Genomic DNA, 22,232 nt, shown 5'->3' with positions numbered 1-22,232 from the left:
GGCGAGTCGCCATAGGCCATCAGGCCATATCGACTGAAGCGACGACCTAAGCCGCAGCCTCGTGGCACGGCAAGTAACGCAGTACTCGTTCCATATCTCAGGGAACCGAGGTTACGTTAGTAACCGAGTACGTTCCCTTTCGATATTTCACTCGTACTGCGTATGGGGGAACGAATTCAACCGCGCCGTGCCACGGCTGGGGAACGACTGAACTTGAGCAGGCACCAGAAGGGGCCGAGGACAAGTGAAGGCCGAAGCCGTCGTACCCTGTTACACTACGGAGGAGAGAACTCCTGAGTTCGTGATGTGCAAAAAGCGGAATATTAAGGGACCGCAATTTTACACTGAAAGGACCCGAGCATGCAAGGTCGGAACGTCCAACTGGTAGAATCTGACGAAAGTGGACGGCGAGGACCAGCCGGCCACCTCACAGATGTCTTTGATAGAGATTCCACAGGACCAGGCCCATGAAGAAGCCATGCCTCTAGTGGAATGGGCTCTAACTCCAATGGGGCATGTAGCGCCTGCAGAGGAGTAAGAAAGGGCTATGGCGTCAACGATCCATCGTGATAGACGCTGTTTCGAGACCGGAGACCCTTTGGTGCGGCCACCAAAACAAACGAATAGCTGATCAGATTGCCGGAAGGGCTGTGATCGCTCGATGTAGATGCGCAAAGCCCTAACGGGGCATAGTGATTCTAGCCCTGGCTCGTCCGATGAACGGGGGAGCGCAGAGAGTGAGATCACTTGTGCTTTAAACGGCGTAGAGAGCACCTTGGGAACGTAGCCAACCCTTGGTTTGAGCACGACCGTGGAGTCGTTAGGCCCAAATTCAAGGCATGCAGGGCTCACAGAGAGTGCCTGCAGATCGCCAACGCGTTTAACCGATGCTAAAGCAAGTAGCAGAGCGGTTTTAAACGTTAAGGGCTTGAGGCCTGCTAGACTTAATGGCTCAAAAGGAGGACCTTTAAGAGCCCTGAGGACCAAAGAGAGGTCCCAGGGGGGAACGGTGAGGGGACGAGGAGGATGCAATCGCCTAGAACCCCTCAGAAACTTAATAATCAAGTCGTTCCACCCTACAGATTGTCCAGCAATGGGCGAGTGAAACGCCGCAATGGCTGCTACGTAAACCTTGAGCGTGGAAGGGGCTCGACCCGAGTCCAGTCGCTCTTGGAGGAAGGTTAGTATGGAAGATACTCCGCATTCCTCCGGGTCTATGCTGCGTGTAGAGCACCAGCTAGCAAAGACTGACCACTTCTGGGCGTAGAGGCGTCTCGTGGACGGAGCTCTTGCCTGTGAAATGGTATCTAGCACATTCCTGGGGAGGTTAGACGGCTCCCGTCGAGGATCCACAGATGTAGAGCCCAAAGCTCTGGCTGTGGGTGCCAGATTGTTCTGTTCGCCTGAGAGAGGAGATCCCGTCTCAGGGGAATTGGCCATGGGGCTTTTGTGGAAAGCCGAAACAGCTCCGAGGTCCAAATCTGGCTCCTCCAGAGTGGGGCCACCAACAGAACTTTGTGTCTGTCCTCTCTGATCCGTCTGACGACCTGAGGGATCAGGGCGATCGGAGGAAAGGCGTAAAAAAGGGTATTGGGCCAGATGTGGGCCAATGCGTCGTCCTTCTTGGAGAAATAAGTTGGGCAATGAGAGTTGTCTTCTGAGGCAAAGAGGTCCACCTCTGCTTTCCCGAAGAACTCCCATATGGTTTGAACAGTCTGGGGGTGGAGCATCCACCCGTCCGAGGGGATGTTGTTCCGAGACAGCATGTCTGCTCCCAGATTGCTTTTCCCAGGTATATGAGTCGCTTTGAGTGAGCGAACACTTGGGGAAGCCCATTCCAGAAGGCGTTTCGCCAGAGCGCATAAGCGGCTGGACGAAAGACCCCCCTGGCGATTTATATATGAGACCACTGTCATACTGTCCGATTGGACTAGGACGTGGCGATCCGTCAGACGAGAATGGAAGGCTTGGAAGGCTTGTATCACTGCCAACAATTCGAGGCAGTTGATGTGAAGGTGGCTTTCCTCGTGTGTCCACGAGCCGAAAGCCGGGCTGCCTTCGCACAGGGCACCCCAACCCGAGTTGGATGCGTCTGTCGAGAGAACCGTCCTTCGTGTTACTGCCTGTAGGGGTACTCCTAAAGTGAACCAAGTAGGGTTCATCCATGGTTTCAGAGCCATCAAACAGGCCTGATTGACCTTGAGGCGAAGGCGCCCGTGACGCCAAGCGTAAGGAGGGACCCGGGTTTTCAGCCAGAACTGCAGGGGCCGCATGCGAAGCAGGCCGAGCTGGAGCACTGGGGAGGCAGAAGCCATGAGCCCTAGCAACCTCTGGAAGAGCTTCAGAGGGAGGTAGGCCTTGTTCTTGACGGAAGCCGCGAGCTGCTGAATAGCCAGAGCGCGCTCTGGTGAGACTACGGCCGTCATGCGGACCGAGTCGAACACTGCACCCAGGAACGAAATTCGTTGAGTGGGGAGTAGTGAGCTCTTGGCTAGGTTGACCCTGAGACCCAGGCACTGTAAGTGGCTGAGGAGCACGGATCTGTGGTGTTCTAGTTCCGAACGCGAGCTGGCCAGGATGAGCCAGTCGTCGAGGTAATTCAAAACTCGTATTCCCATCTGTCTCAGAGGGGAAAGAGCCGCATTCATGCACATCGTGAAAGTGCGGGGGGCCAGGGAGAGCCCGAAGGGAAGGACCGTGTACTGATAAGCCACACCCTCGAATGCGAATCTCAAGAATCGCCTGTGATGGGGGCTATCTGGATGTGAAAGTAAGCGTCTTTCAGATCCAGCGAGCAAAACCAATCCTCGTGGCAAATCTGCGCGAGGATTTGTTTCAGTGTCAGGACTTTGAACTTTCGCTTCATAAGGGAAAGGTTCAACAACCTGAGGTCCAAAATGGGTCTGAGACCGCCGTCTTTCTTGGGTACCAGAAAGTAGCGGCTGTAAAAGCCCGACTCGCTCTCTGGAAAAGGGACTGTTTCTATAGCCCCTTTTCTGAGGAGAGTTACGACCTCGGCTCGGAGGACGTGAACGTCGTCCGCTTGTACCACGGTCTGGATGACCCCTCCAAATCGCGGAGGTCTTCTGGTGAACTGGAGCGAGTAACCCTGGATTACGACTTTTAGAATCCATCTTGACTAGAATGGCTTTCCAAGCCTCGGCCCGTGTGGCAAGAGGGAGGATTACGTCGGGTGACGGCCCGAGAGAGGGCAGGCCAGACACCGGGAGTGATGGAAGAGGAAATTTGCTCTTTTGTGAAATGTTGAAATAGGGTCGCCGTTAAAACGGCGGTTTGGGGAGGGCGCAATACTTGTGGGCCCTGTGGCAGCAGGCTGTGTTATTCCCGCGCCCGGAGATAAACGAGGCGGAGGGGAATTTGCACGAAGGAGCTTCTGGGGTGGTCCGGCCGCGGCCGGACATGCCCCAGTCCTCTTCCTTAACAGATCAGGATGACTTTGGAGTCGCCGGGTCCAGCGCAATCCTGGGCCGGGGTCCCTGGCGTCTCAGGAAGGGTGGGCGCTTAGAAGGGCGCGAGCGCTGGCGGTGCTCCTTGGGCGGCGCTGCTTGGGAAGCGGAGGGAGCGGGCTTCGTCTGCTGAGCCGGCGCAGGCCTGGGGCGGCTAGAAGCAGACGCAGAGCTTGAGCGCTTGGGTAGGAAGTGTCTCATGGCCTGAGACGACTTCTGTGCAGCCGTGAAGCGCTCCGTGAAACCCTCCACTGCCGGCCCAAAGAGTCCTGACGGGGAGACGGGAGCATCCAAGAAGGCCGTCTTGTCCTGATCCTTTATCTCCGTCAGGTTCAGCCACAGGTGGCGCTCCAGCACAACGAGGCTGGCCAAGGATCTGCCAATGGCCTGGGCCGTGGCTTTCGTGGCCCGCAGGGCTAAATCTGTGGCGCTGCGGAGGTCCCGAAAAGCAGGCGCATCAGTGCCGGACTCGTCCAATGAGCGGAGGAGTTTGGCCTGGAATACTTGGAAGATGGCCATGGAGTGTAGTGCTGAAGCGGCTTGGCCCGCTGAGGCGTAGGCCCTTCCTGCCAGGGCGGAGGTCGTCCTGCAGGGCTTGGACGGGAGGGCTCTCTTCGTCTTCCATCCCACAGCCGCGGGAGGACAGAGGTGAGCGGCCACTGCTTCATCCAAGGGCGGCAGATGCTCGTAGCCCTTTTCTTCCGAGCCGTCCACAGAGGTGAGGGCTGAGCGGTGTGAAGTATGCAGGCGGGCAGAGTAAGGGGCGCGCCACGACTTCGTTAGCTCCTCGTGGACTTCTGGGAAGAAGGGAGCGGAGCGCTGGCAAGGGGCCTGACGACGACCTGGGAGGAACCACTCATCCAGGCGGCTCCTAGATGGCTCCTCTGGGGGGGCCCAATCGAGGTCGAGGTCTTCGACGGCCTTGGACAGGACACGGAAGAGCTTGGCGTCCATGCCCGTACCGTGGTCGATGGGCTCCAAGGAAGGCAGGGGGGCGGGGTCGTCCGACTCGCCAACCCAGGCTTCAGGCTCAGAGGCTGCCATGGACACAGAGTCGAAGAGGGGCTCTTCGTCGGATCCGCCAAATGAGACGAGGTCGCTCGCATCTGCTGAGGGACGCTGGTCAGGGCGGGAGAACAAGACGGGGGATTGCTCTCTGCTGGGAGAGGGCGAGGCACGTGGGTGCTGAGCCGACGTGGGCTCGCCCATCTCCATGCGCTGAACCGCTCTGCCCCGCGGTCTCTTCCTCGCAGGAGAGGGGGACGGGATGGCGCGAGCGGCGGGGTCTTCCTGTTTGAAGAAGGCGGCCCGAGAGCACAGAGACGCGAGACTCATGGATTCGCAGTGCGAGCATGAGCCGCCAACGAGCGCGTTATCCGCGTGAGACTTGCCCAGGCATCCGATGCACTCGTTGTGTCCGTCTTCTTCGTGCAGAGGGGCTCTGCACATACCACAAGAGTGGTGTGGCATTTAGAAATGCCGTGCGCCGTGAAAACGGCGATTGGGAGGCTCTAACGGCGAGGGCCGGTGCTCAAAGCAGTGAAAACCGCTGGAAAAATGCTCGAAAGCGGTTACTGTAACCGCGGGGAGGACGCAGAGAGGGCGCGCCGGATGGCGGCCGGTCGCAGGAAGCGGGAGGCGGCGGCTCGTCGACAGCGCGAAGGCGGCAGTCGGCGAGGGCGCAGGCGCTGCAAGGATCCGGCGAGTCGGCTGGGTCCGCTGCAGGGCCTTTTCAACGGCGGCGAAGCGTCTTCTCAGGCGGCGAGCTTCTTTCCCGGCGAGCAGGCTTCGGCGAGGATCAGCGAAGAGAAGTTCAGTCGTCGCTGAAGGAGAAAGGACTGATGGCCTATGGCGACTCGCCCGCTTATATAGCACATTACCCCGCCCCTTTTGGCGGGAATGTGCGTGCGCTCTCTTCTCATAGGCCGGTGCAGTTACACTGCGTTATTGAAAAGGCTTCAGTGGCGGGGAAAAAGGGAGACTTTTCCCCCCCATACGCAGTACGAGTGAAATATCGAAAGGGAACAAGTTTTTACTTTCAGGTTTTTACTTTAGATATCGTTTCCAAATACATTTTGATGTCAATTTTAAATAATAATTTCACATTAATATTTAAATAAATGATTTAAATCTTTGTTTAATGTAAAAATATCTTCATTTGTGTTTCGACGATGAATGAAAGTCTTATGGATTTGAAATGACATGAGAGTGAGTAATTGATGACAGAATTTTCATTTTTGAGTGAACTGTCCCTTTAAAATGAATTGAGATCAGCTCTAAGATAAACCAGAAGGCTAGTTCACTTCATAATGACTACTGTACAGCAGTATGGCACCACACTGACCTATGTAAGGGGGTCTGATTGGCTCCATCCCTGATGTTGATGATGTCTTCCACTCTGTTGTAAGAGGAAAGCATGATTTTGACGGCATCCAGAGCACCCTGAGTGCAGGCAAAGTGGAGGGCTGTGGATTTGTCACACTGCAAAACAATCAAGCCACACATATACACACAGACACTGAGATGGAAGTCAGCTATTAGCCTGACATAAGTAGGAGAGGCTGGGCCAGGTAATGCAAGAGGGGGACAATCTCTCAGCTGCTGCACCACTAACACAAACCATTAATGAGAGAGCACCCTGAATTGCTGGGGCAATGGGCTGACTGGCCAAGCTCAGTTATAGATGTAAGTGGCTGCAATTTGTATCAATTTAACTATCTGAAGCTATTACTGAATGCATCAACCCTGCTACTACAGACTGAAGACGACAAATGGAGGAGTGTTTGTGTCTGTGTGGTCTAGATTGAGAGTCAGGAAATCAGGCTGCTTTTGTGTTTACTGCAAACTACATTCTTCTATGGCTGCATTCCATGAAAGAATTCTTTCTTTCTTTCTCTTTTTTTTTTTTTTTTTTTTTTGGTATCTCTTTCAGAATTGTGACATTATAGCCCGACATTAGGCATATTTAACAATTTTGTTATTTTTGTCCCCAAACTTCTTACAGGACATGGTGTGGTTTAATGTATCAAAAAGCTTTTACAGAAATAAGTCTTGATGATAATGGGCTCTTGATTATATTATATAAATTTGCAGAGGATCTTATTACAGCTGTAGCAGGAGTATGATAAAATATGTTTATGACAAGATTCAAATTGGTGGATAATCTAGTAAGCAGAAAGATGGAAACTGAAACCACTTGCCATGAATTTCTGTTTCTAGGCCATTCTATGTAAGCCCAAAGAAATCAAGGTGTGGTAAATCATAATTATGACATAAAAAGTGTCAGTCATGACATTTAAAAAATTGACAAAATGATGAAATTATGACAAACTAAAAATAAACAATTTTGACATAAAACATCTAAGTCCTTAAGAGGGATTGAAATTGAATGTCCAAAAAGTCACAAAATTTATATACATATGCATGGGCAACATTTGACTCTCGAGGTAGGGGGAGCAAGAATTTTTGTTGTTGTTGTTTGCAGATACAAAACATTTTTTTGTACCTGCATCAGCAAATTATTTGCAGAAATTTTAAGCAAACAAGTTTAAGTCTGCTTGTTGTTTATTTACTCATTTATTTAATAATTCACTTAATTTTATTATCACGGGAAATGATGTGGACGATACGTGAATCAGTGTCCATCATTTTGCGAGCAACTGGTGATAAAGAAAAATTTGTGTACTGGAGCTGACGGATCACATTGGGAAAAATATGCCTGCTTATCAGAATGTTGATGCTATGGGAACACTTCTGCATGACCTGCATCTGCAGCACATATGAAATCACTCCAGTCTCATTGGAAAAACATAGTCCAATGACTCCCAGAAGCTATAAAGGACACCCGGACCAAACATTGTCAGCTTCTGTATATTAGCATTTCTGTATATTATAGTCTTATTTGGTGTTGTTTGTCTCATTATATTAGCATTATGGCAAGTAATAAGCAGCAGTTTAAGATCTGTGTGTCTCCCAGCCTGCACTATATCATGGGAGGTGACACACATGTGGTCTGCTTGGGAGTGGAGCAAACACAGTCAGCTCTTGAGTTTGCGAGTGTCTGCCATTGAGAAAACTCCGTTCCTGCCTGGCACTCTTCGAGGAGGGAAGCTAGGCAAGCACGTTGGCACAGATCTTGGGGGTCGCAAATGGAATTGACAGAGGAGTTTGAGACTGGGTTTTTTTCCTTTCTCAGCTCTCACCTGCCGGTTCCAGTGGCTTCATTCCAGACCCTTAAGCACCTCTGTGGTTTCTTAAAGGCCGAGTGAGGCCCCAGTGTTGGCTATATCCAGCTCTGTGCTCTTTGCCCAGTCTTCACCTGGAACCTTGCGGAACAGGGATGCTCGCTCACTCTGAGGAGGATATTGGAGAAGTATGTTCAGTATTCCCTGCCCGCAAACCGTTTCAGGGCACCAGGAATATTACTCAGCCTGTACCAGTGATCAGATGATGGTTCGGCATCGAGATGTCATCCTCACTTACACAAGGTGTTTGGGGTTAAGACTAAACTCCAAGAAGAAAGTGCTTTCTCCATTACAGGCATAAGCTAGATCAGGCTAGGCTAAACTGTCACTGTAAAATGGTTTCAGGGACTGTTAGGACTCATGGCAGTAGTGTCCAACATGATTCTTTTGGGCCTTCTAAACATGAGACCATTGCAGTGGTGACAAGATCAAGGGGCTTTCCGTGAGGGGCAACCCATTTCACATCATCAGGGTTAACCCTCTGGGGTTGGAGGAGGCACCGGCACAATCACTAGCATTTTTTCATGATTATGGCAAAAAGAAGTTAAAATACTCTTTTTTTTGTTCTACAGAAATAAGTAATACATTAGAAACTGTAACACTGATGAGTCTGCAGACTCAAACTTTCACAAGAGTCTCTTCAAAATGGACTGATATTCTACAAAAAACATGGTAAAATCACTGACTACAGATGGCAGGGTAGTTTTGTTTTTTTATTCAGTGCATGGCAAAAAGTAAACACAAAACAGGAACTGTTTTAGGAATGGCACAGAAGTGTGTGATTGTTGTGTTTAGATCAGTGTGCTCAATAATGTGCCATTGTTATGTATATTTGGATTATGCTGTGTTGTAATTAAAATACAAACAAACAAAAAGCCATTCTTTTAATCTCTTCACATTCTTTCTTCCAGTTCACCCAGAGTCCCATTCACGTGTTAGGGCCATTTGGGGAGGGGTCATTGTCTTCCCAAGTGTGAAACTCATTCATGATCATTCACACCAATATATTATTGTATGTGAATGAGTGGGCAGGATGATTTCCACATAATTTTAAAGCAAAATTTATAGGCTACAAGATCCAGTTCTTAAAAGTCTTATGAACAAATATTGAGACTGAGCTTGGCAAATGTTATTTTCTCAAAACTGCAAACTTTTACACACATGCTGCATACAGTGTAATCAGTGACTCACAACTTTTGAGCAGGCATTTTTTTTCAGTATAGCTAAAGTGGGTATGAATATTCCCATAGATTCAACATTCTGACGCAGCGCTGAGTTCCCTTGAAAGGTAACATCTTGTTTGCGACCATGAGAAGAGAATGAGATGCTGCGTCACTGTGCTATACTTCCTGCATGCCTGAGAGCATCTTACTTCAGCCAATAGAAGCTGACAATGTTTGATCTGGATGTCCTTTTTAGCTACGTCAGTCATCTGTCATGGGACTACATAAGACTGAAGTAATTTCACACGTGCTTCAGACACAGATCACACAGAAGAGTATCCATATCGTCAACATTCTCGTTCCCTTCTCAGAGAAGCAGGGTTACAGTTCTTACGGAGACATTTTATATTTGTTGAAACAGCAGTTACCTGTTGCTGATCCACTCTGGCTCCTTTAATGATGCAAAGTTTGATCACCTCAATGTTGCCCCCACGTACAGCTAGATGGAGGGGGCTGCTTTTGGTTTTATCCAAATAATTAATGTGCACTGAAGTGGAAATACCCAGCTCTTCTCCTTCATGAGGATGAGAAAGAGAGGAGATGAAAAGTTCAGATTCATTTTTTCATACTTGACAGTTTATACAGATGAAAGAAGATGCAGAGGCATTTTTAAAAAATACAATTCTCTCATCACTGGCTGACCCTCATGTCATTCCAAACCTTTACTCTCTCCCGTAGAACACAAAAGGTTAATTTCTAAAGAATATCCTGGCCATTCTTTTCAATATAATGAATGGGGTCTGGGGCTCCAAAATGACAAAGCACCATAATGTTATTATAAAAGTGTTTTATAACAATTCATGCTCTATATTTCAAGACTTCTAAAAGCTAAATAATAGCTAAAACTTGGAATATAGTGCATAAGGTGTACAGGCCCCTTTTTATGGTGCTTTTGCATCTTTTTTGAAGCGAAAGTCCCCTTTTGGCATGTTTTTTGATGCATTTGGTCATCATGATCATCAACAATTAATTAATTAACTAATTAATCTACATGAATTTTTATAGGAAAACAAAAAGTAACACAGGTTTGGAATGACATGAGGGTGAGTAAAAAATGACTGAATTCTCATTTTTGCATGAACTATCCATTTAATGTCACAAACCTCAGACACAATGAAAGCATCACCACTTTGTTTGGTTACCATGTGACATGCTTGCAAATAAATCCCATAGCATTGGAGGTTGGCAGTAATGTTTCACCTGTTGACCCTTCTTGTTTTAACTGTTTTGCATTTCAGAATCTGAAAATATTGGACTGTAATGTAAACGAAAACTGTGTCTTTTGTCTCTAAGCCAAAGGGAGCTGTCTGAAAAACCCACAAATATTTATGTCTTGAACGCATCATTCCGGAACAGAAGACCACCCGTGAATTGTGCAGAGTCACAGTGCCTGTCTAAACAGCATGGTGAGTGGGTTGGGAATGGATTCGTCATGGTGAATTGGTGTAACGAAAATATTAAACTCGCTTACCAATTTTCAAAACCAGCTCCATGGCCTCTTTGGCACCTGCAAAAGCAACTGTATGGATGGCATAGTGTCCCAGTTTGTTCTGAATGCACATCTTGGCACCATGTTTGAACTACAAAGAAAGAAAATAATCACTTTTATTACATAATATGTGAGTTTCTGGATTTTCATTGCCCTTTGTACTCACAAGAGAATGGAGAGCTTGGCAATTATTATTGCTGCAGGCCAGCATCGCAGGGGTGTTTCCTAGATCACCCTCCAGATTGACATCTGTTCTGTCACAGGACAGAAGGACCTGTGCCAGGCAAAAAAATGCAAAATGATCTTCATTATCTGCAAGGCACTCAATCAGTATAATTCCTCCAGCATTTTAGCCCAACAGGAAGCAGATTCTATATGGATGACGCTCTTAAGTTTCCCACTGAGCTGTCCCTTGGCTATCTAATGAATATCTCACAAGCCAGAAATCAGTATAACTGTGATTCAACTGTAGGCACGAGGACGCAGGAAATTACAGCATGATGATATTTAGATCTATAACATGATCACAAGTGTGACATTGCTTCAGTAGAACAGTTCAATAAACAAGAAGTTAATACTAACTTACGTTAAAGACACAACATTGTTTTATCTATTTTTACTTCAACCAGTGTTACTTTAGAATTATTTATATAAAATTATAGTGTTTATTAATATTTTGAATTAGCTTTTATTTTTATATTTTAAGTTTTCATTTTAATATTAGTTTAAATTTTAGTATTTTAGTTTTTGTCATTTTTAGAAGTTTTTGTTTTTAAATTATTTCTATTTAGCTTGAATTTATTTTTAGCTCAGTCTTAGATTTAGTAATAAGGTACTATATTTCAATGGTCCACTTTTGATAACTAACTAACTGCACCTACATGTCAACTACCAGTCACTAAATTATAAGTAGACTGTCTGCTTAATATCTGCTAACACTTTATTTTGATGGTCTTCAACAGACATTCTACTGACTATAAGAAACTTTGCAAGTACATGTCAACTTATCCTACTAAACCTAAACCTAATCCTAAACCTAACCCTAACCTAACAGTCTACTAATACTCTAATGAGAGTTAGTTGAAAAATAACCAGAGGTTTTAAAATACGCTGCTCAATCAAATTCGAAAGGTTTGGTATTGCGATTTTTTTGTTTGTTTGTTTGTTTGTTTTTGAAAGACGTATTTTTTAAAACACTAATAACACTTCAATTTGAAAATAACTGTTTTCCACAAAAACTATTAAGTAGCAATTATTGTTTTCATTATTGTTAAATTGAGCACCAACGATAATTAATAAAAATTGAGCACCAAATCAAATTTTAGAATAAGTTCTGAAGGATCATGTGACAATGTCACAAAGTAATGTCTGCTGACAATTCAACTTTGGCATTACAGGTATAAATTATTTTTGAAAATATATTAAAACTGAAAATAGTTGGTTACACTTTATGTTAAGGTGTCCTTGTTACAGTGTAACTATACATTTAAGTACTAAGTAATATTAATTAATAACATGTACTTACTATTTAAAAAGTGGTAGGGCTGGGTTTAGGGTTAGTTGCACGTAATTATGCATAATGTTATTACTAAAGTGTACACAGTGTTACCAAATAGTTTTTTAAATTCTAATATTTCAGAATATTACTGCTTTTACTGTATTTTTTGATCAAATAAATGCAGCCTTGCTAAGCATAAGATAATTTGGTTACACTTTAGTATAGGGAACACATATAAACTATTAACTACGCCTTGTCCCTTTATAAACTCCTAATTTACTGTTTATTAATAGTTAGTAAGTTAGTTGTTAAGTTTAGGTATTGGTAGGATTAAGAATGTAGAATAAGGTCATGCAGAATAAGGCATTAACATGTGCTAATAACTAGTCAACATTCTAGTTGTCACAGATCCCTTGTCTTCCTGAACTCCATTTCCCATGATCCTCCTGTTCTCCACACCTGCACTCACTTCCCTCGTCTTCTCCCCATCATCACCGATCATCTTCACCTGAATCTCCTCATCAGCACTCCCTTTATATATGGACTCACTCCCTTCACTCCTTGTCTGTTCTTATTTGTTATTCGATGTGTTTGGATGTTGTTTCTCTCAGTTGTGTTAATAAATACCCATTTACTGTGGAAGTCCGTGAACGCCTCGTCTTTGCAACACCAGCACATAACAGAAGAACAGACCAATACCGCTGGACAACCACAATTGTAAGATGGGACTTTTTCTCCAGGCTGTGACTCCTGCTCCTTCACCACCTCTCACACCGACATCTGCGGCTGAACGGCTCATCAGACTTTTCCAGGTTGGACGTTCACTGGAGAGGTATGTGGAGGAGTTCGTAGAGCTCGCTTATTTGACAGATTGGTCGAATGCTCATTTGATCGCCCTGTTTTTGGATGGACTGGACGAGGACAAAATCCGCTTTTGTGAACCTGATGATTATGTTTCCTTAACTGATACTATTAATTTAAATTTGTATTTGAACAGCTCCAAATTCATTGTCCAAGAGGTTCAGGATTTTAAGTGTTCCTCTCGTCCAGTCCTTCCGGAAACACGGGCGGCCTGGCCAGTCTGTCAAGCTCCGTCTTCCTCCTCATACCCCTCCAGTGAATTGCCTTCCTGTGTCACCCTGGGCTCACACACCTCCGCTGGGTCTAGAAGGCGGAGGAGGAGGAAGAGAAAGACCGCTGAGCTCTCTTCTGTCCCCGCTGAGTTCTCTCCAGTCTCCACGGAGCCTTCTCCAGACTCCGCTGAGCCCACTCCAGTGCCAGTGGGGGTTTTAATTGTTTATGAGGGGATGGATTGGACCCCTCTTCATGCCGCTGAGCCCTCTGCTCTAGCCGCCGAGCCAGTATCTCCAGTCTCAGCCGCTGAGCCAGCTGCTCCATGCTCCTCTGCCGATCCAGCCGCTCCATGCTCCTCTGCCGATCCAGCCACTCCAGTCTCCTCTGCCGAGCCAGCCGCTCCATGCTCCACCACCGCCGAGTCAGCCGCTCCATGCTCCGCCGCCGCCGAGCCAGCTCCATGCTCCTCCGCCAAGCCAGCTCCATGCTCTGCCGCCAACGAGCCCACTTCAGCCTATGCTTCCACTCTGCTCCGCAGATACCTTGGACTCCTCATACTCATCCTAAACCTCCCCAAGTATTTTTTTGGGGGGGGCCAAGTACCCATGGGTGGGGTACATGTGAGTGGCAGCCCACGTCTCCTGTCCTGCAGTGGCAGCCCACGTCTCCGGACCCGCCGTGGCAGCCAACGTCTCCTGACCCGCCGTGGCCTGCCAAGGCCCCTGACCCGCCATGGCAGCCCACTGCACCTGACCCGCCATGGCTGCCCAGGACTCCTAACCTGCCATGGCTCATGGATCCGCCCTGGAGACCTCCACTCCAGTCCACTCCTCTCCCTGCACCTGCATGGCGCACATCCAGGGCGCCCACCCCCCCTACCCGTTGTTCCATCTACGGCGTGAGGACACGCCTCCCGGGAGGGGGGGGGGAATGTCACAGATCCCTTGTCTTCCTGAACTCCATTTCCCATGATCCTCCTATTCTCCACACCTGCACTCACTTCCCTCGTCTTCTCCCCATCACCACCGATCATCTTCACCTGAATCTCCTCATCAGCACTCCCTTTATATATGGACTCACTCCCTTCACTGCTTGTCTGTTCTTATTCGATGTGTTTGGATGTTGTTTCTCTCAGTTGTGTTAATAAATACCCATTTACTGTGGAAGTCCGTGAACGCCTCGTCTTTGCAACACCAGCACGTAACACTAGTAATATGCATACTAATAAGCAAAAGACCTTAAAATAAAGTGTTACCAAGAATTCTTTCAAAGACATAAAAAATCTTAATTAGTCAAACGTTTGAGCAACAGTGTATATTTGATACAGTCTGATGCATATCATAACAAGATATTCAAGAAAATGCATATCTACTTCTGCCTTTTGCCCCGACAGTAACACCAACAGATTACCAGCAGCATATGTGACTGACCTCTACAAGATGATTGTATCTTTTTGTGACAGCCAGATGCAGAAGGCCCATCATGGCGCTGTTGAGGATGTTGGGGTCAGCACCCAACTCCAGCAGTAATTCGCAGCTCTGCTGTTGATCCTTCTCCACAGCCCAGTGCAGAGGAGTTCTGCCCTGCTCATCCTGTACATTCAGCTCTACAAAGCAGAAAAACACTGAATACATGCGATGGTTGCGACATTCAGGACAGTAGGAAATTCAGTACGTTTTCAAAGGTAAGCAGTGTGTCCTAGCGATGAAATAAATACCTTATTTGAAAAGGCATGAGAATTCCACAGAATAACAAAAAATGTTTCATTACTGATTGTGCAAAAAGCACAAAGATAAAATAATTTTTTTAACATATTTAAAATTACCACACAATGGCAATGTTATAAAGGCAATAAATTGTGAAATTATGAATAAAAAATTTCCACGACCATGACACTTTTATTGTGCGCGTCTCAGAAATCTGGACTTGTCAAGACTAATATTGAAATAATATTATATTGTACGTATTTTTTTATATATATATATATATATATATATATATATATATATATATATATATATACATACATACAAGTGCTGGTCATATAATTAGAATATCATCAAAAAGTTCATTTTTTTATTGTAAATTATTTTTAAAAATGAAACTTTCATATATTCTAGATTCCCTACATGTAAAGTAAAACATTTCAAAAGTTTTTTTTATTAAAATTTGATGATTAGAGCGTACAGCTCATGAAAGTCCAAAATCCAGTATCTCAAAATATTAGAATATTTCCTAAGATCAATCAAAAAATGGATTTGCAAAACAGAAAAGTTCAAGTTCTTTAAAGTATGTTCATTTGTACACTCAATACTTGGTCGGCAGCACATATTACAGCAAATGACTTGCTCCTAGCACAAATTACAGCATCAGTGAAGTGTGGCATGGAAGTGATCAGCCTGTGGCACTGCTGAGGCACTATTGAAACTTCAGATCATCTGTATATTGTTGGATCGACTGTTTCTCTTCTTTCTCTTGAAAATATCCCATAGATTCAGGTCAGGCATGTTGGCTGGCCAATAAAGCACAGTAATATCATGGTCAGCAAACCACTTGGAAGTGGTTTTTGCACTGTGGGCAGGTGCTAAAGTCCTGCTGGAAAAGGAAATCAGCATCTCCATAAAGCTTGTCAGCAGATGGAAGCATAAAGTGCTCCAAAATCTCCTGGAAGATGGCTGCATTGACTTTGCACTTGATAAAACAAAATGGATCAACACCAGCAGACCCCCCCCCCCCCCCCCCCCAAATCATTACTGACTTCAGAAACTTCACACTAGACTTCAAGCAGCTTGGATTCTGTGCCTCTCCAGTCTTCCTTCAGACTCTGGGACCATGATTTCAACGTGAAATGCAAAATTTACTTTTACCTGAAAAGAGCACTTCCGACCACTGTTCACTGTCCAGTTCTTTTTCTCCTTAGCCCAGGTAAGATGCTTCTGACGTTGTTTCTGTTTCAGATGTGGCTTGGTAGTCCTTTTCCTGAAGATGTCTGAGTGTGGTGACTCTTGATGCACTGACTCCGGTTTCATTCGACTCATTGTGAAGCTCTCCCAAGTGTTTGAATCGGCTTTACTTGACAGTATTCTCAAGCTTGTGGTCATCCCTGTTGCTTGTGCACCTTTGCCTACCCAATATCTTCCTTCCAGTCAACTTTGCATTTAATATGCTTTGATACATCACTCTGTAAACAGCCACCCCATTCAGTAATGACCTTCTGTGACTTACTCTCTTTGTGGAGGGTGTCAATGATTGTCTCCTGGACCATTGCCAAGTCAGCAGTCTTCCCCATCAGTGTGGTTTCAAAGAACAAGAGACACCTGGAATTTATACTGTAGGGATGGTCATTTAATGAAACTCAAATGTAAATATTCTAATATTTTGAGATACTGGATTTTGGACTTTCATGAGCTGTACACTCTAATCAACAAATTAAAAAAAAAAAAAACTTTTGAAATGTTTTACTTTACATGTAGGGAATCTAGAATATATGAAAGTTTAATTTTTTAAAATAATTTACAGTAAAAAAAAAAGAACTTTTTCACGATATTCTAATTATATGACCAGCACCTGTATGTATGTATATATATATATACATACATACATTCATTGTTCAGCGTAAATGAGTACACCCCCTTTGAAGAGCAACATTTTAAACAATATTTCAATGAACACAAAAACAATTTCCAAAATGTTGACAAGACGAAGTTTAATATAACATCTGTTTAACTTATAACATGAAAATAAGGTTAATTATATAACTTAGATTACACATTTTTCAGTTTTACTCAAATTAGGATGATGCAAAAATGAGTACACCCCACAACAAAAACTACAACATCTAGTACTTTGTATGGCCTCCATGATTTTTAATGACAGCACCAAGTCTTCTAGGCATGGAATCAACAAGATGGTGACATTTTGCAACATCTATCTTTTAGAGACTGGATGCTGGATGGAGAGTGATGCTCAACTTGTCTCCTCAGAATCCCCCAAAGGTGTTCAATTGGGTTCACATCAGGAGCCACTGAATCACTTTCACCCTGTTCTTCTTCAGAAATCCAACATGGCCTTAGATGTGTGTTTAGAATCATTGTCATGTTGGAAAAGTGCTCGACGACCAAGAGCACAGAGTGATGGTAGCATCTTCTCTTTCAGTATAGAGCAGTACATCTGTGAATTCATGATGCCATCAATGAAATGCAGCTCCCCGACACCAGCAGCACTCATGCAGCCCCACATAAGGACACTGTGCACCACCATGCATTTTTGTAGGCACCATGCATGTTTCTTTGTATTCCTCACCTTTGCGACGCCATACAGTTTTGAAGCCATCAGTTCCAAAAACATTTATCTTGGTCTCATCACTATAGAGTCCCAGTAGTCTTCATCTTTGTCAGCATGGGCCCCGGCAAACTCTAGGTGGGCTTTTTTGTGCTTGGGCTTTAGGAAAGACTTCTTTCTTGGACGGCACCCATGCATGCCATTCCTCTGCTGTGTACGCCGTATTGTATCATGGGAAATAGTCACCCCAGTTTGGCTTTCTACTTCTTTAGATAACTGCAGTGAACTTGAATGCCGATTTTCTTCAACCCTTCTCATCAGAAGATGCTCTTGTCGAAGTGTTAACTTCCGTGGACGACCTGGACGTCTCTGTGAGATGGTTGCAGTTCCATCTTAAATGTTTGCACCACTTTTGCTACAGTATTCTAACTGATAAGTAAAGTTTGCTGATCTTCTTGTAGCCTTCACCTTTCTGGTGTAAAGAAATTATTTTCTTTCTCAGGTCTTGTGACATTTCTCTTCCATGTGGTGCCATTGCTGACAGAATGAAATGGGAAGGGGTTTTAACACCCTTTTATAGTCAACTGTCTGCTGGACACCTGTGTAATGGACTCACCTGTGGTTGAATTCTTGTTAAATTAGACATTTGTAGTCTAAAATTTAGCTTTGCTCCAGACACTTTCAGTGGGGTGTACTCATTTTTGCATCACCCTAATTTGGGTAAAACTGAACATTTTGTTCTCTAAGTTATATTATTAACCTTACTTTCATGTTATAAGTTAAACAGATGTTATATATATATATATATATATATATATATATATATATATATATATATATATATATATATATATATATATATATATATATATATATATATTGGATTGGAGAGTGCATCACCTGTGACCTAATGTATTCAGGATTCTAACCACAACTGCCCAACTGTTTCAGCATTGTGTCGGGGCAATCAGCACTGTGGTGGAAATGACCAATGAAATTTTTAGAATTGGCTGTTGGGGAGTTTAGGTCTGGTTTGAGAAATAATCATGAGTATTTAGCTGGTTGGTCAGCTGATCTCCCATCCTGGCATGCTAATAAGTGTCTAAAACCCCTCTAAAACCAGACCAGATATCTTAGACAGGCTAGGAGATCAGCTAACCACCTTGGGTTGGTTAAAGTTGTTTATTTCAACAGGATATTGCATTGTAATAGATGTAATTAGGAAGAGAAATGTGCACTCTAAATATCATTTGGTCTTTTTCCATTGTAGTGAGTGAACCGGTGGCTCTGTTTTGTCAATGATTTATTGAAGTACTGTGCACAATAAGCCATCCAGTGATGTAAGTGTGTGATCCCTGGGGAGATTATGTGATAGTTTTATAATCATTAGAACATAATGACACATTGACCTGATGTGATCTGAATAGCAAAAGACTAGGGTGAATAAACAAGGCCTAAGGACAAGGCCTTCAAAACAGTTCTATATATATTTTCAATGAAATTAGTGCAAAGCATAGACTGACTCAAATGTAATTTCTCAAAATATGTTGTTTATTATGATGGTTAAAATGTCATTTTATGCAGATTATGAAGATGACATATTTGCTGCCTCCAGAGTCGGATCCAATTTCTTAATTCCCAAAACTGAATCTTAAACTTTGAAGTTGTTTCCTTCCTTTTTGTTGTAAATTGATCTAAAAGTAGTCTTATGACTAGGGTGACCAGACATCCTGTTTTCCCGGGACAGTCCCGTATTTAAGCTCCATTTTTAGTGTCCCGACTTATTGTGGAAAAAATCATGTTTTTTCAAGTATTTCTTCTTTCCTAAATTGTCTTTGCTAAGTGACCATAAAAACGAGTAGTAGTCTTCTGTCATGCAAGAACAGCCAAATCACGGTAGCCAATCTTGTCATAGTATATTTTGGAGGACAAAATTACCATCCAATCACAATTTGTTATTGATTAACCAGTAGTGAAGGCAGGATATATCAGAGAGTGTGGAGGAAAGACATGAAGATGTCAAAGAAGTGTGTGTGTACATTTAGCGAGAATCTTCGAGCTTATCAAGTTATTGTGCACAGTAAGTTGTGAAAAGAGCAACGCAATGCAGTAACGTGCTGAATGACACACCAGAAGTGCTCTCTCAGACAGTGCGTAATCCCGAATTCAGTTCTCTTTGTGCCTGAATGGTCAAATACAGACACAGCTGTCAAAATGCCCATCATGTGGAGTATCTCGCGTAAATAGAGTCGGTTATGGTTTGTGAATGTAAAAACAGCTCGGTGAAAACTGGATGTGTGTCATTATTAGATACAAGGATTCGATCTTAAAGTGACATTAGCCTAAAATACCTATCTGTGTCATTAATGTTAAACAACAAAAGATGTTAAATAAATGTATACATGTTAAATAAACCTACTGTACCTGAAACACATAGTTTATCTCTATTGTATTTGTCCTATTGTTTGTAATTTGCTTTCTTCTTTTTTATATATAACAAAATAAAATAACTATATCATTATCATGAAATAAAATTTCTCATATCATGAAATACGTTTTTGGTCATATTGCCTTAAATGTGCAGTGCAAAGGGGCTTTTGTGGGGGTGCCTGTCCATCCTGTCTTGTATTCCACCATGAGAAATCTGTTCACCCTACCTACAAAATGTTAGTTATATTTCTGGGTTGTCAAATTTAATTTATGAAAATGTCACAGATTTTACTGTTTGCTCGGATTATCTGTTTGTCCGACCAATAGCAGATGAGGAGAGTGCTTGGCATTTCTGTATGCATCTTATTGATCTTATAGAGTGCTGATATATTTTTGCAGGCCAACCTGGAGGTTAACATCACCCTGGCTCACTCAAACAAAATACCAATAGGATTTTCCTATTGACTTATATTCCCATTCCCATTGAAAATAAGTGACCAATGAAAGTTTATGATTCTTACATGTTTTCTTACATGTTTTGTCATGTCATGATAATCTTTACAAATTAACACAACTTTTTATGAATTTTGAAGCCTAAATACAATCGGGAGAAGTACAAATCTAAACGTAGGCTATAAATGAACTACACAATGGTCGTATGACTTCAAACAAACATGACTTTTAACCAAAAAACCCATTTGAAAAATCCATTGCCTTCAGGACAACAGGAAGTAGCTAAAATGGTATATTGTTTCTGGGTTTTAGCCTACAAAAATATATCACACCTTGCAGCACTTTATTGTAAATAATTCATTTATGCATTATTTAAATGTTTTATTTTGAAACCTACTCTGTTACTAATGTAACCTCGGTTCCCTGAGATAATGGGAACAAGTATTGCGTCGTAATTGGCGCTATGGGAAAATACCTTTATCTCTGAAACACTGAAGCCTGACTGAATCACGCAGTGAAACTGCACGTACCTATGGCGCTGCAGCCCGCCGAATCTATATAAGCGGGCAAATCTTGCCATAGGCTTCAGAATCTTTTGACTGAAAGCAGCAAGTGCCAAGTCGTGCAGCGTGGTAGCACGGCCAGCTACACGATACTCGTTCCCATTATCTCAGGGACACAAGGTTACGTTAGTAACCAAGTACATTCCCTATTGATACGGTTCACTCGTATTGCATCATAATTGACGCTATGGCAACGCAAATCCAATAACGCTGATAGGGCTAGCAGAAGGGCAGTCTTCAGCAAAACTCGGCCGACTGAAGCGGGTCAAAGGACCGTAGATGGATCCCATGTTGGAATAGTAAGGGGGCGAGGTGGGTTCAGACTTCTGGCCCCTTTCAAGAAAAGAATCACTAAGTCATTCCTGACTATAGACTGGCCAGCCACAAGAGTGTGGTTTGCAGCTATGGCCACCACGTAAACTTTGAGCTTGGAAGGGGTGCGGCCCATGTCCAGCACCTCCTGCAGGAAACACAGCACCAGTGAAATGTCACAGGAAGCTGGGTCTTCATTCCAGACTGCGCACCATTAGGAGAAGGCAGACCACTTAAGGGCATAGAGGCATCTAGTAGACAGGGCTCTAGCCTCAGAGATAGGCTCCTGTCGATGGGCCAGACATGGAGGGGAGCCATGAGTTCTGCCAGAGAGGGGCCACCAGAAGGACTACGCATCTGTCCTCCCTGATTCATCTGGTGATCTGAGGAGGGCAGCACGACTGGGAGAAAGGTATACAGGGGAAGGCTGGGCCACTCGCGGGCCAGCGAGTCCCTGTCCTTCGAGAAGAATATTGGGTAGTGAGAGTTGTTTTCTGAGGCAAAGAGGTCAACCTCTGCCCTCCCAAAGATACTCCAGATTGTGTGAACCATCTGGGGATGGAGCGTCCATTCCCCTAAGGACACATTGCCCCGGGACAGTATGCCTGCCCCTTGGCTCAAATTATCCAGCACGTGTGCCGCTCTCAGCAAGTGTAGGTTGCGCTGTGCCCATAAGAGGAGGTGTCTCACCAGTTTGTACAGTGGCCTCAATCTGAGTCCACCTTGGTGGTTTATGTTGGATGTCGGCCTGCCCTCACACAGAGCTCCCCAACCCAAAAGCTGTCGAGACTGCCTTCCTTCTGAAGACCAACTCCAGGTCTGTGCTGGTCTGTTACAGACGAGGGTCCATCCAAGCGACCAGGGCCATGACACAGCCATGGTCCACCTTGATATGTAGGCGTCCGAGACGCCAAGCATGGGCTGGAGCACTAGGCTTCAGTCAATACTGCAGGGGCCACATTTGTAGCAGGCCCAGCGGAACTACTGATGATGTTGTCGCCATTAGGGCCTGCATCCTCTGAAAGGCTCTGAGGGGAAGTGAAACTTAGACTCTGAATGATGGCATAAGTTAATGAATTGTCAGAGCACACTCTGGCATGAGCCAGGCCCGCATTTGGGTCGAATCGAGAACTGCTTCCAGGAAGGACATTCGCTGGCTGGAAGACAGCGAGCTCTTGGCTAGGTTGATATTGAGTCC

The 22,232-nt window shown here is 44.6% G+C and overlaps 1 protein-coding gene across 1 annotated transcript in view; it reads right to left on the bottom strand.

Annotated features, from left to right (window-relative positions):
* Window positions 1-22,232, bottom strand: part of trpa1b (transient receptor potential cation channel, subfamily A, member 1b) — a 241,149-nt gene that overhangs the window by 17,655 nt on the left and 201,262 nt on the right. Inside the window, 5 exon segments of the mRNA XM_048175085.1 lie at window positions 5,812-5,948; window positions 9,303-9,448; window positions 10,406-10,514; window positions 10,590-10,697; window positions 14,426-14,601. Coding sequence (XP_048031042.1) covers window positions 5,812-5,948; window positions 9,303-9,448; window positions 10,406-10,514; window positions 10,590-10,697; window positions 14,426-14,601 — 676 coding nt within the window.

This window comes from Megalobrama amblycephala, linkage group LG22 (genome assembly GCF_018812025.1).
Source record: "Megalobrama amblycephala isolate DHTTF-2021 linkage group LG22, ASM1881202v1, whole genome shotgun sequence".
Lineage (NCBI taxonomy): Eukaryota > Metazoa > Chordata > Actinopteri > Cypriniformes > Xenocyprididae > Megalobrama > Megalobrama amblycephala.
The sequence above is the reverse complement of the archived record's forward strand: the minus strand, read 5'-3'. Positions and strand labels throughout refer to the sequence as shown.